Consider the following 12,500-nt stretch of genomic DNA (forward strand, 5'->3'; position numbering starts at 1 on the left):
GAGTGAGAAGAAAGAGAGTATGTGTGTATGTGTGCACGTGCGTGATTATGTGGGTGTTTTGTTGTTGTTGTTGTTGTTGTGTGTGTGTGTGTGTGTGTGTGAGGAAGGTGGCAGAATGGTTAAGACGCTCATTTGTCAATACAGAGTCCGTGATGGTCTGGGTTCGAATCCTGCTCTTGCCCTTTCTCCGAAGCTTAACTGGGAAATCAAACTGAGGGCGTAGTCATTCGGATGAGACGATAAACCGAGGTCCCGTGTGCACACTCTTACATGCATACGAGTGGACATGAGACTGAGTTGCAGCTGGCCACGAACGCCGCAGAAGAAGAAATGGTATCCCCGGCCAAATTCTGGTAATTCCGTGCAAGGAATTTTATCTTTTCTATACTTTTCCTTTCCTGGATTCTGCCCCCTTTTTTTTTCCCTTGTCATGTGTTTCCTGTGGGTAAAAAAAACAACAACACATTCTTCTTGTCTTGTTTTTTCTCTCCTTTATGTCCTGCTTTGCTGGTCCATTATCTGTTATGCATGTGTGCGTGTATGTGTGAATGTGTGTCTTCATGTTTTACATTTATTTGCTTATTTATCATCATTGTTGTCTTATTTATTTATTTATTATTAGTAGTACCTTTTTTCATATTGTAATTATTATTTATTTATTTGTCTATTTATGTATTTATTTACTTATTTATGTACGCTTATCTATTATTTATTCACCTTTTTTTCTTTTTTTTTCACTGAGGCCTGACTAAGCGCGTTGGGCTACGCCGCTGGTCAGGCATCTGCTTGGCAGATGTGGTGTAGCGTATATGGATTTGTCCGAACGCAGTGACGCCTCCTTGAGCTACTGAAACTGAAACTGGTCCATTAAATAACCACCCCGGAAGGAATTGGAAGGAGGGGGCATGTCTTACACAACTTGACGTTGACACCTTCAGACCAACAACACATTAAGATAGGCATCGGACCATGCTCATTTCTTATATTGTGTGTCTCAGACGCCGGGCGCAATAGCCCAGTGGTTAAAACGTTGGACTTTCAATCTGAAGGTTCCAGGTTCGAATCTCGGTGACGGCACCTGGTGGGTAAAAGGTGGAGATTTTTCCGATCGCCCAGGTCAACATTATGTGCAGACCTGCCAGTGCCTGAACCCCCATCGTGTATATACGCAGAAGATCAAATACGCACGTTAAAGATCCTGTCATCCATGTCAGTGTTCGGTGGGTTATGGAAACAAGAACATAGCCAGCATGTACACACCCCAATACGGAGTATGGCTGCCTACATGACGGGGTAGAAAATGGTCATACACGTAAAAGCTCACTCGTGGTACATATGAGTGAACGTGGGAGTTGCAGCCCACGAACGAAGAAGAAGAAGAAGAACTCACAACCTTATGAGCACGAACTCGGCACCGGGGCTCAGCTTGTTGAGCCAACCAGGCACTCAAACAGCCAGCCAGCAAGACATCAGCCTGTCTATGGAGTGATGGCCTACAGGTAACGCGTCCGCCTAGGAAGCGAGAAAATCTGAGCGCGAATCCCGGCTCAGCCGCCAATATTTTCTCCCCTTCCACTAGACCTTGAGTGGTGGTCCGGACGCTGGTCATTCGGATGAGACGATAAACCGAGGTCCCGTGTGCAGCATGTACTTAGCGCACGCAAAAGAACCCACGGCAACAAAAGGGTTGTTCCTGGCAACATTCTGTATAAAAATCCACTTCGATAGGAAAAATAAATAAAACTGCACGCAGGAAAAAAAAAAAAAAAAAAAAAAGGGTGGCGCTGTAGTGTAGCGACGCGCTCTCCCTGGGGAGAGCAGCCCGAATTTCACACATAGAGAAATTTGTTGTGATAAAAGAAATACAAATACTATGCACAGCTCATTTTGGCACCAGAGAGAGAAAGAGCGAGTTGGGTCTGAGCGATTAACGTGCTGGCCTTTCTGTCTGAGTGTTTCTGGCATCGTTATAGAATTATCTGAAATGTATCGGCCAGAGATCCATGGGAGCATTTAGCTAGCAAGAGAGAGAGAGAGAGGTAGGGATGGGGGAGGGGGGGGGGGGGAAGCAAACGAAATAAACTGTAATAGCCCAATAAGAACAACTGCAAATGGTCAAGTGCATAGTTTATGAGAGACTGGGGTGAGAGAGAGAGGTGGGGGGGGGGGGGGGGGGGGGGGAGGAGAGATGAAGCAATGTATAACCGTCCAATTAAGTAGTGGATAATGAGAGAGAGACAGAGAGAGAGACAGCAATGTATACCCGTCCAGTTAAGCAGTGGATTATGAGAGACAGAGAGAGATGAAGCAATGTATAACCGTCCAATCAAGTGCTGGATTATGAGAGACACAAAGAGAGAGAGAGAGAGAGAGAGCAATGTATACCCGTCCAAATAAGTGTTGGATTATGAGAGACAGAGAGAGATGAAGCAATGTATAACCGTCCAATCAAGTGTTGGATTATGAGAGACACAAAGAGAGAGAGAGAGAGAGAGAGAGAGAGAGAGAGAGAGAGAGAGCAATGTATACCCGTCCAATTAAGTAGTGGATTATGAGAGACAGAGAGAGATGAAGCAATGTATAACCGTCCAATCAAGTGTTGGAATATGAGAGACACAAAGAGAGAGAGAGAGAGAGAGAGAGCAATGTATACCCGTCCAAATAAGTGTTGGATTATGAGAGACAGAGAGAGATGAAGCAATGTATAACCGTCCAATCAAGTGTTGGATTATGAGAGACACAAAGAGAGAGAGAGAGCAATGTATACCCGTCCAAATAAGTGTTGGATTATGAGAGACAGAGAGAGAGAGACAGAGAGATGAAGCAATGTATAACCGCCCAATCAAGTGTTGGATTATGAGAGACACAAAGAGACACACACACACACAGATGAAGCAACGTACAATCGTCCAATTAAGTAATGGATTATGAGAGACAGACAGAACTAAAGAGAGAATGGGGAAGGGACGAAACAATACCAAATTTCATGTCGGCACGATAACTAATGGGATACCAAGCAAACGTTCATTCTGTTCACCCAGCCTTGGGGCATTGGAGGGGGCGCGGGGGGAGGGGCGGGCGGGGGGCGGGGGGGGGGGACGTACACACACTGGATAGGAACATCAAGAACAGTGTCAAGAAACACAAGTCAACCGCACGGAGACGATGGCCAACAACAGAAGCAGAGGAAGCAGCTCACCCACCAAGGGAAACATGCAGGAATTTCAACTCGACCACCACCAAGAAGCTGCCAGGAAAGTTCACAACAGACCAGAAAGACCCGTGAAGGACGGACAAGGGGGGCGGGGAAGGAGGGGGGGTGTTGGGGGGGGGGGGGGAGGGGGGCAATACCAGATGAAGAGGGGCAGAGGAACAAGGCGTGTGTTCATTTCAGGACATCCCGAGGACTGGATGCGTGTGTGTGTGGGGGGGGGGGGGGGGGGGGGGGGGCTTGAAACTGTACAATCGCCACACCAGCTGTTTGGTTAAGACGTACATGAGACATACATTTGGAGGGAGAAAAGAACAGAATTAAAAAAAAAGAAAGAAAAAAGTGACATGCAAGAGATACAGCATTGTACAATGTATATTCATGCCAGAAGTGAGTGCAGTTGGCATTTATCCCAAACTCAAAACAGAACAAACTCGTATTCAACAAAATGTAAGTATGTTGACTCAGAACAACGCACCTTGTCTGTCGAGTTAAATCAGAAAGCATTCATTATGATTTTCAGGAACATGATTGGGTGGATTGACAATCGTTTGTATGTACTTATGAATTATGAACGGAATTTTAAAACATTTCTTTTTGTTTTGTTGTTGTTGTATTTTCAGTAATATGTTGGTAAATATGTTTTTCTTGCCTTATCGAAAGCTGGACAATCAAAAAAAGGTGATGGAATTCGTCCCCAGTGTCCCTCCGTTCACACGTTGTACAAATACGGTCTTTAATATTTGATAATCTCCCCCTTTTTTTTTAAACCTCAAACATTTTTTAGTTACTGCCGAACAGACCAGCCCCGTAGGAACCACCGGAGATTCAGTCAGCTGAAGTTACCTGACCATTGACTGCGTGCGGCACGCCCATCAAGGAGGAGATTAGCAAGGCTGTCAAGCAGCTAATGAACTCGCCCCCTTCCCAACCCCCCCCCCCCCAAATAATTGCAAAGTGGGTCAGGGTTTCCGTGATCCTTTCTATCCTTATAATCTTCTCAGAGTCAAGCCATATAGATCATACATTGTGCCTTGTGTTATTCAGCTGTCATCGCCAGCATGAGTTACATCCCCTTCTCCCTCCCTCCCTCCCTCCCCTCCCTACCCCTGTCCACACACTATCTCAGACACCCTGACCCCCCACGTCCCCCCCCACCCCCACCTCCCACTACCCCCATTCCCACACCCACGTCAGTTTTCCCCTCAGTCGCGCTGAGATCGGCAGGTGATTCATTTATCAAAAAAATCAAAGAGAGAAAAATAAGAGAGGAAAAAGTGACACTGATGTCTGCCCTCTTTCTGTCTCTCGGGCTGGTGGCCTTGATTTACGAAACTATCATCTCCACCAGCAGAAAAGTCCAATCATGATTTATGTCTGCCCTCTCTGTCTGTCTGTCTGTCTGTCTGTCTGTCTGTCTGTCTGTCTGTCTCTCTCTCTCTCTCTCTCTCTCTCTCTCTCTCTCTCTCTCTCTCTCTCTCAGTCGGGTTGGTGGCCTCGATTTACATAACTGTGATCTCCACCAGCTGAAAAATTAATATTTTTTTATGTCTGCGCCCCACCCCCCCCCCCCCCTCTCTCTCTCTCTCTCTCTCTGTCGGGTTGGTGGCCTCGATTTACCTAACTGTGATCTCCACAAACTGACCACAGAGAGAGAGAGAGAGAGAGAGATCTGTCACAGGGAAACAGGAAAGTGTGTCTGTGTGTGCCTGTGTTCGTGCGTGTGTGTTGTGTGTATGTGTGTGTGTGTCTGTCTTTTTTGTTTGTGTGTGTATCTTATCTGTCACGGGGGAAGCAGGAAAGCGGAGACTGGTCTGCGCAAGCCGTGTGGAGGTAACCCTTCAGGCGATCCCAGCTTCTGCGAGACGATGGAGCATAGACACTGATACCTCTGTTCTGGTGTCTTTGGATGGATGGAGCATAGACACTGATAACTCTGTTCTGGTGTCTTTGGATGGAGGAGCATAGACACTGATACCTCTGTTCTGGTGTCTTTGGATGGAGCATAGACACTGATACCTCTGTTCTGGTGTCTTTGGATGGAGCATAGACACTGATACCTCTGTTCTGGTGTCTTTGGATGGAGCATAGACACTGATACCTCTGTTCTGGTGTCTTTGGATGGAGCATAGACACTGATACCTCTGTTTTGGTGTCTTTGGATGGAGCATAGACACTGATACCTCTGTTTTGGTGTCTTTGGATGGAGCATAGACACTGATACCTCTGTTCTGGTGTCTTTGGATAGAGCGTCATGGTGTGTACCCTGTGGTCAGACTTCCAGCGTCAGGCATCTGCTGATTGGCTGCCGGGATTTTCCTCACCCCCTTCCTCTTTCGTCTTCTTCCTATTCTCCTTTTCGTGCTTCTTCTTCTTCTTCTTCTTCCTCTTCTTCTTCTTCTTCTTCTCCTCCTCCTCCTCCTCCTTCTTCTTCTTCTCCTCCTCCTCCTGCTCTTCTTCTTCTCCTCCTCCTCCTCTTCCTGCTCTTTCTACTTCTTCTTCTTCCTCTCCTCCTCCTCTCTTTCTTCTTCTTCTTCTTCTCCTCCTCCTGCTCTTCTTCTTCTCCTCCTCCTCCTGCTCCTCCTCCTCCTTTTTCTTCTTCTTCCTCTCCTCCTCTTCTCTTTTTTCTCCTTCTTCTTCTTCTCCTCCTCCTCCTTCCTCTTCTTCTTCTTCCTCTCCTCCTCCTCTCCTTCTTCTTCCTCTCCTCCTCCTCTCTTTCTTCTTCTTCTCCTCCTCCTGCTCCTTCTGCTCTTCTTCTCCTCCTTCTTCTTCTCCCTCTCCTCCTCCTCTCTTTCTTCTTCTCCTCTTCTTCTTCTATTTTTTCTTCTTCTTCTTCTCCTCCTCTTCTTCTTCTACTTCTTCTTCTTCTTCCTCTCCTCCTCCTCCTCTCTTTCTTCCTCTTCTTCTTCACACAGAAAGAGAGAGAGAGGAGGGGGAGAAATACAGAGGGAGGGAGTGATGGAGAGAAATGTATATCTGTGTGTGTGTGTGTGTGTGTGTGTGCGCGCGCGCGCGCGCGTGTGTGTGTGGGTACAGAGAAACTGACAGACAGACAGACAGACAGCGAACAAACTATGAAGGTGATTCATGAATCGATGGCGGTTGGTACATGTCAAGCGTCGTGCGCAGATGCTGTGGGATAGCAAATGCCTGCATACAAAGATCGATTCTTTTTCTTTGTGGTTTAACCAACAATAACAACTTAAAATATACTTTTTGTTAAAGCCTCAGAAGTAAGGAACATTGAAGGATTTCAACTTTGTCCAAAATTTCCATCTTGAAAAATAGGCTATATGAGGGCTTTGTTTACACACACACATCAAGTTATTCGAATTTCCGGTGATGTAATCGCCTCATTCCAGAATAATACGATCAACTAATCATGATCAATACAATGACTTGGATCTGATGAGATGCCAGGTCAAAAACTACGTCACTGTCTTTATACGTCAGAGTGACCATGATTTTCGTCACATGAATAGAGTAATTGAATGGACTCGGTGAATGAATGAATGAAAGTAATTATGAACGAACGAATAAATCATAGAATGAAGGAATGGATAATCATCGACTAAACTGATAAATGAATGAATGAAAACTAGGCTCATTGAAACGAAAAGCCGGCAAGAGAGTGCAATAACTGGAAATATTATGGAAATAAGCGTGTGTGTGTGTGAGAGAGAGAGAGAGAGAGGTCCCCGGCGGGCGTGGTGTCACAGTGTAAGTGTGTGTTACAATCATTTCTCCAAATTTGCAACAGTCTGCTTTAAACGAATAACTGCTGTGTCCAGAGGAATGAAATGGATTTGGAAAATAAAAATATATATCATGTGAAAGCCACATGTGTGTGTGGGGAGGGGATGTGGGGGGAGGGTCACAGTGTGTATTAGTGGAGGGTGGGGGTGTTACAGTGTTAGTTTTAGTTACAATCATTACTCAAAATTGACAACAGTATGCTATAAACGATAACTCCTTTGTCCGGAGGGATGGTTTGGATTTGGACAATAAGATGAATGCCAAATATCAAAGCCATCACTGTGTGTGTGTGTGTGTGTGTGAGAGAGAGAGAGAGAGAGAGATAGTCTGAAAGTGTGGTTTGTTTGTGGAGTGTGTGTGTGTTTGACTCTGTGTGTGTCAGTGTGTGTGTGTGAGTGTGTGACACTGTGTGTGTGTGTGTGTCTGCCACATGGTATGTGTGTGTATGTCAGTGTGTGTGTGTGTGTGTGTGTGTGTCACATTTTGACTCTGTGTGTGTGTGTGTGTGTGTGTGTCACAGTGTGACTCTGTGTGTGTGTGTGTGTGTAACTCTGTGTGTGTGTGTGTGTTGTCACAGTGTGTGTGTGTGTGTGCAGGTGACAACAGATGTGAACATCAGAATGCATGTGTCACGATGTTTATCTCAGTCAGTGAGGAGTTCAGTGGCGGTTTCCCAGGTTGCCGTGTGTCAGTGCAAATTTATATAGTTTATCGTTTTGTCATCGAACAATTATCAGTCATCACCAAGTCAGATTTTTTTTTGTACATGTAAAGTGCTTTCGGTGAGGTCTATTTGAAAAGTAGTTTCAACTGTCTGTCAGTTGTTATTTCAGTAATGAAGTATAGCTTCTGGTGTCGGATCGTCCACAAGTAGTTTCCACTGTCTGTTATTATTTTTTAAAAAGCAGCTTCTGATGTAAGGTAATCGCAGTCATTTTGACTGTCTGTTAGTTTCAAATAGTAGCTTCTGATGTAACGAAATCGTCGTTTTTACTGTCTGTTAGTTTCAACTGATAGTAGCTTCTGATGTAACGAAATCGTCGTTTTTACTGTCTGTTAGTTTCAAATAGTAGCTTCTGAGTGTAACGAAATCGTCATTTTTACTGTCTGTTACTGAGTTTCAAATGGTAACTTCTGATGTAACGAGATCGTCATTTTTTACTGTTTGTTATTATTTCAAATAGTAGCTTCTGATCGGTGTGACGTCGTCATTTCTACTGTCTGTTGTTATTTCAAATAGCAGCTTCTGATGTGACGAGATCGTCATTTTTACTGTCTGTTATTACAAATAGTAGCTTCTGATGTAATGAGATCGTCATTTTTACTGTATGTTATTACACAAATAGTAGCTAATGATCACTTTGTTAGTTTCATATAGTTGCTTCTGATTTCACGTCGTCATTTCTGCTGTCTGTTAGTTTCAAATGGTAGTTTCTGATGTCATTGTCATTTTGACTGTTATTATTTCAAATAGTAGCTTCTGGTGTGATCGGCGTCATTCCCACTGTGTTATTATTTCAAATATTAGCGTCTGGTGTGAGTCGTCACTATTTGTACTGTCTAAGTCAGTGTTCAAGTTGTTATCTAAATCAGAGTATATAAAGCTTCTGATGTGATCGTCATTTCGACTGTGTTACTGACTCAGTGATTATTCAGTTCGTCAAAGAGTCGCTTCCGATGTGATTGTCATCAGTTTTGACTCATTATTTTATGTGTCAAATAGTATCTTCTGATGTGATCATCATTTTGACTGTCTGATAGTATTTCACTCAAATAGAAACTCTTTGATGTGATCGTCATTTTGACAGTCTTATGACATTATTTTACTCAAATAGAAGCTTCTGATATGGTCAGTCGTCATTTCGACTGTCTGATATTTCAAATGGTAGCATCTGGTGTGATCGTCTTTTCTGCTGTGCTATAATTTCACTCAGTGAAACAGCAGCTTCTGATGAGATCGTCATTTCCACTGACTGCCGCCGGGATCTGTGACAAAGAAAATGGGAGCGAATTATACACGGGTTGCAAACGAACACATGTCCATGCATTGTTCGTGTGAGGGGAAAGGTGCCTGGCATAATTTGTTGGGGGGGAGAAAGAGAGAGGGTGGGGAGAGATTTTTTTTTAAACATAATTTTGTATCACTCAGTCGAGAATCATCACGATGCTCACTCCTCCACCTCTCACCTCCCCCGCCCCCGCCTCTCCTTTCTCCCCATGCTGCCTTCCCCCCTCCATCGAAACACACTAAAAATAGCTGGTGACGTTTGTCCAAACCAAGAAGGGAGCATGGTGCTGGCAGAACAATGGCGAGGGTGCACGTGTCCGCGCATGCATGCAGCTGGCGGTGCCAACATGTCATGTCCTCTTCGCTGACCAGCCAGCCTCGCTAACTGACCACCCCCGGAAAAAAACACACACACACACAACCGTCCGTCCGGACAGCCAGTGCATGCTTGCTCTGTTTACCACCAACCCCATTTTGACCTACTTCCAGGCATAGCGCGCATGCGCAACGGCCCTCGTCAGCTCCTCTCGGCGCAACGAGGACGAGCAGTGAAAGGAACAGCTGAACTTGCCTGGTAAATACAACACAAAAAAACACCCTGCCACGACCACCAACGGCACGAGTGCGTCGTTCCTTCCTGCCTCCCCCTGCTTCAGGCAGCCGTGACTGCGGTGTTGATGGCTTCCACTCGGCGTGCTGTGTGACAATTCCTCAGGAATGATTCAAGTGTGCGAAAACGTCGATTTGTCGCGTGCACCCCTGCCGTCGTCAGAATCGACCGCTACTCTTGCTTCTTCTTCGATCGACTCGACCAGTGGTGGTTGTAGTAGTAGTGTCTCCATCACCTCCACCACCACCAGCACCAGCTCGGTCCCCAGTTTCAGCTATGAAGCCAGCTCGTTGTCCGTCAGAAGTGTACACAGCTCCAGTCCGCAGTCCTCTTTCCAGGCACCCAGTTTTGACGGTAAAAAGAAAAAAAAAAAAAGATCGATGGCATGTTTCGCCATGCCTTGTCCTTTTTGAGGTCAACGGAGGTGTGTTGTGGGTGTGCGCGCGCGCGTGTGTGTGTGTCTGTGTGTGTGCTCATTATTATGTCATGTTAGCTGGTCAGTTCGGCATGGCCTCGATCCGTTGCTGTTCGCGTTTTTGTTGGGAGTGGGGGGGGGTATCACAAGACGGTCGAGAGAGGTCACTCCACGTGCAGAATGCACTCGTTAGAGCTCCCATCATCTGCAGTTGCTTAACCGTTTGTGGAAAAAAAAAATGGAGAGAAGAAAAAAAATGTTTCTTTTTGGAGGTTTTTAAGTGCACCTTGACCAGAGAACAATGGATGCTCTCCCCTTTTCATTATCCAGCATTTGATCGCCGTCACTATGAAACGGCTTTGAAATGAAAACCATCATCTCATGAAATATGCATCTTTGCCAGCAAAGAAGATTAGATGTCACAATAAGCAGTGTTTGCAGTGTCAGTAATTGTCATGCATACACTTGTTATGGTGATATATCACATGAAATGGTTTTAAGTTGTATGTGTTGTGTTTGCACTTGCAGCATGCATTTATTGGTTTCTTGCATGTTTGCATAGATTACAAACACATAGTATGCAGCTCACACACACAATGACACATGTATACACATTTGTACTGTGTGTGCAGTAATTGTGATTCCATTTACTCCAGAATGCAGAATTTATATGAAATATCATCACCCAGGAATTTGATACCCTGGCTTTTGTGTCAGCTGTGGTATTTCATACAATGACACTGATCAGAATTGCGCTTGATTGCACCTTAAGCATATTTTTTAGTTAAAAAACAAACTAACAAACCCACGTGATATTTGATACTATGCAACCACTATCCAAGAAGATTGTTGGGTGGAGACCAGAATGGTAATTGTACTTATCCTGTAGTTATATTTGTCTGAAATGTTCACCTTTGATTCCAGTGCACCCTCCGTATACCTGCTTTCCCCCAACTCGCCACTAAACCCCCCTTCCTCTCCTCTCCTGCCTTTAACCCTTTCACCGCCAGTCAGTTTCGAGTGCAAATTAACCATGTGCAGGAACCACAGAAAAGATGGTGTCTAAGAATAGCTGGGGATTTCCCTGTGATGGCCAATCCTACCACTGGAAATTAAGAGCATTAGGTTAATGCACAAAAGGCCCATCAACTGGTTGCAGTTCAGTGACATGGGTGCTTTACCTAGCTGGTGCCGAAATGCGACCATACTAGGCTCTTCTGTCCAAGCACCAAGCAATGCAGCTGGCTCCAGTATGTCACTACGTGTGTGACAGGACATTCCTTCTCCTCCTCCTCCTCCTCCTCCTCCTCCACAAGCATGCACACTTGCATGAAACTAGGAAGAAATAAATGTGGATTCAGAGAATAGATTATTTGGAATGGAGTGGTCAGTAATAAATACATAGACCATAGAAAGAAATGTATATAGGTTTGTTCTTGAGGAGGATGTGATTATAGATGAAGAGACAAAAACTGACATGTACCAGCCACTGTGGCAAAGTGGTTAGCGTCGCGGACTGACAGCTGGGAGGACACGGGTTCGATTCCCAGCGGAGGTGGGTTTTCGGCCCAAGGCCAGCTGCTACCCAGAGTTGAGTGTGCTATGGGCTTAAATGGGTAGACTGGGACCATATAGTCGAGTATCATCCACTTCACGGATGCATCTTTGGGTGTGTTGCTCTACCTGTCCAGCACTGCAACTTAGTGCAAGTGTCCATATCTCTCGGGCCTGGTTGACGCCAGGATATCATTATGGAAGGAAGCATAGAGTACAGCCTTGTCATGTAGTTCCAGACCAAAATGGACCTCCATAGCAACATTGTCATCATCATCGTCATCTTCCTTCTCCTTCATCAATATAAACAAAACAGTTCCAAAGTCTGTGGCCTTTCATGCCCAGCTCTCATGGTGACCTCAGTTTCAATACCCCTCCACTTCCGTGCTTGGGGTGAGTCCTGTCAATGTCTTCAGTGTCGGCAGATTCATGGAGGGCTGTTGTTTGAGGGACGTGGTGGCGGAATCCACTCTGGGGGAGACACTCACTCAGTCTGGCTCTGCGACTAAGCCATTATTGTCGTTAGTAGGGGGCTAAGTAGGTGATGTCGTAAGTACGTTAAATCAGAACAGGCACCACTGAACATCACCGAAGTGACTCAGCAGCAGTTCAGAGTCTCCTCTGGTGTGTGGCCTCCTGGCGACCTAACATCAATGGTTCCCAGCGGGCTGCCGACACTGGGAGTGTGACAGACGAACGCGGGTGTGGCTGGGAATGAGCAGGGTGGGAGTAATGCCATTGAAGCGGTGCAGATGACAGGGCAGAAAAAAACAACACCAAAAACCTGACATATAATGATATTTTGCTATGACTTTTGGAATCTTGATTTGTACAATTTTTATAATGTACAAATCATGATTCCAAAAGTTTGTACTCTTCCTTATCTTGGTTTGTTGGCTGCGTGTGACTCCTACATCTCACACAAGTGGCCTTTAACATGCATGAG

General features: G+C 45.3%; 1 protein-coding gene across 2 annotated transcripts in view; it reads left to right on the plus strand.

Annotated features, from left to right (window-relative positions):
• Positions 1-12,500, plus strand: part of LOC143289739 (nuclear receptor subfamily 5 group A member 2-like) — a 43,755-nt gene that overhangs the window by 9,984 nt on the left and 21,271 nt on the right. Inside the window, exon 1 of one of the 2 annotated variants that reach the window (XM_076598824.1) lies at positions 9,531-9,939. The exons of the other annotated variant lie outside the window; for it this stretch is intronic. Within the exon in view, the coding sequence (XP_076454939.1) occupies positions 9,693-9,939 (247 nt within the window). The 5' untranslated portion in view covers positions 9,531-9,692. Of the gene's footprint in view, positions 1-9,530; positions 9,940-12,500 lie in introns of those variants that run through there. 2 annotated transcript variants of the gene reach the window in all.

The sequence above is a fragment of the Babylonia areolata genome, chromosome 14, assembly GCF_041734735.1.
Source record: "Babylonia areolata isolate BAREFJ2019XMU chromosome 14, ASM4173473v1, whole genome shotgun sequence".
Taxonomy (NCBI): domain Eukaryota; kingdom Metazoa; phylum Mollusca; class Gastropoda; order Neogastropoda; family Buccinidae; genus Babylonia; species Babylonia areolata.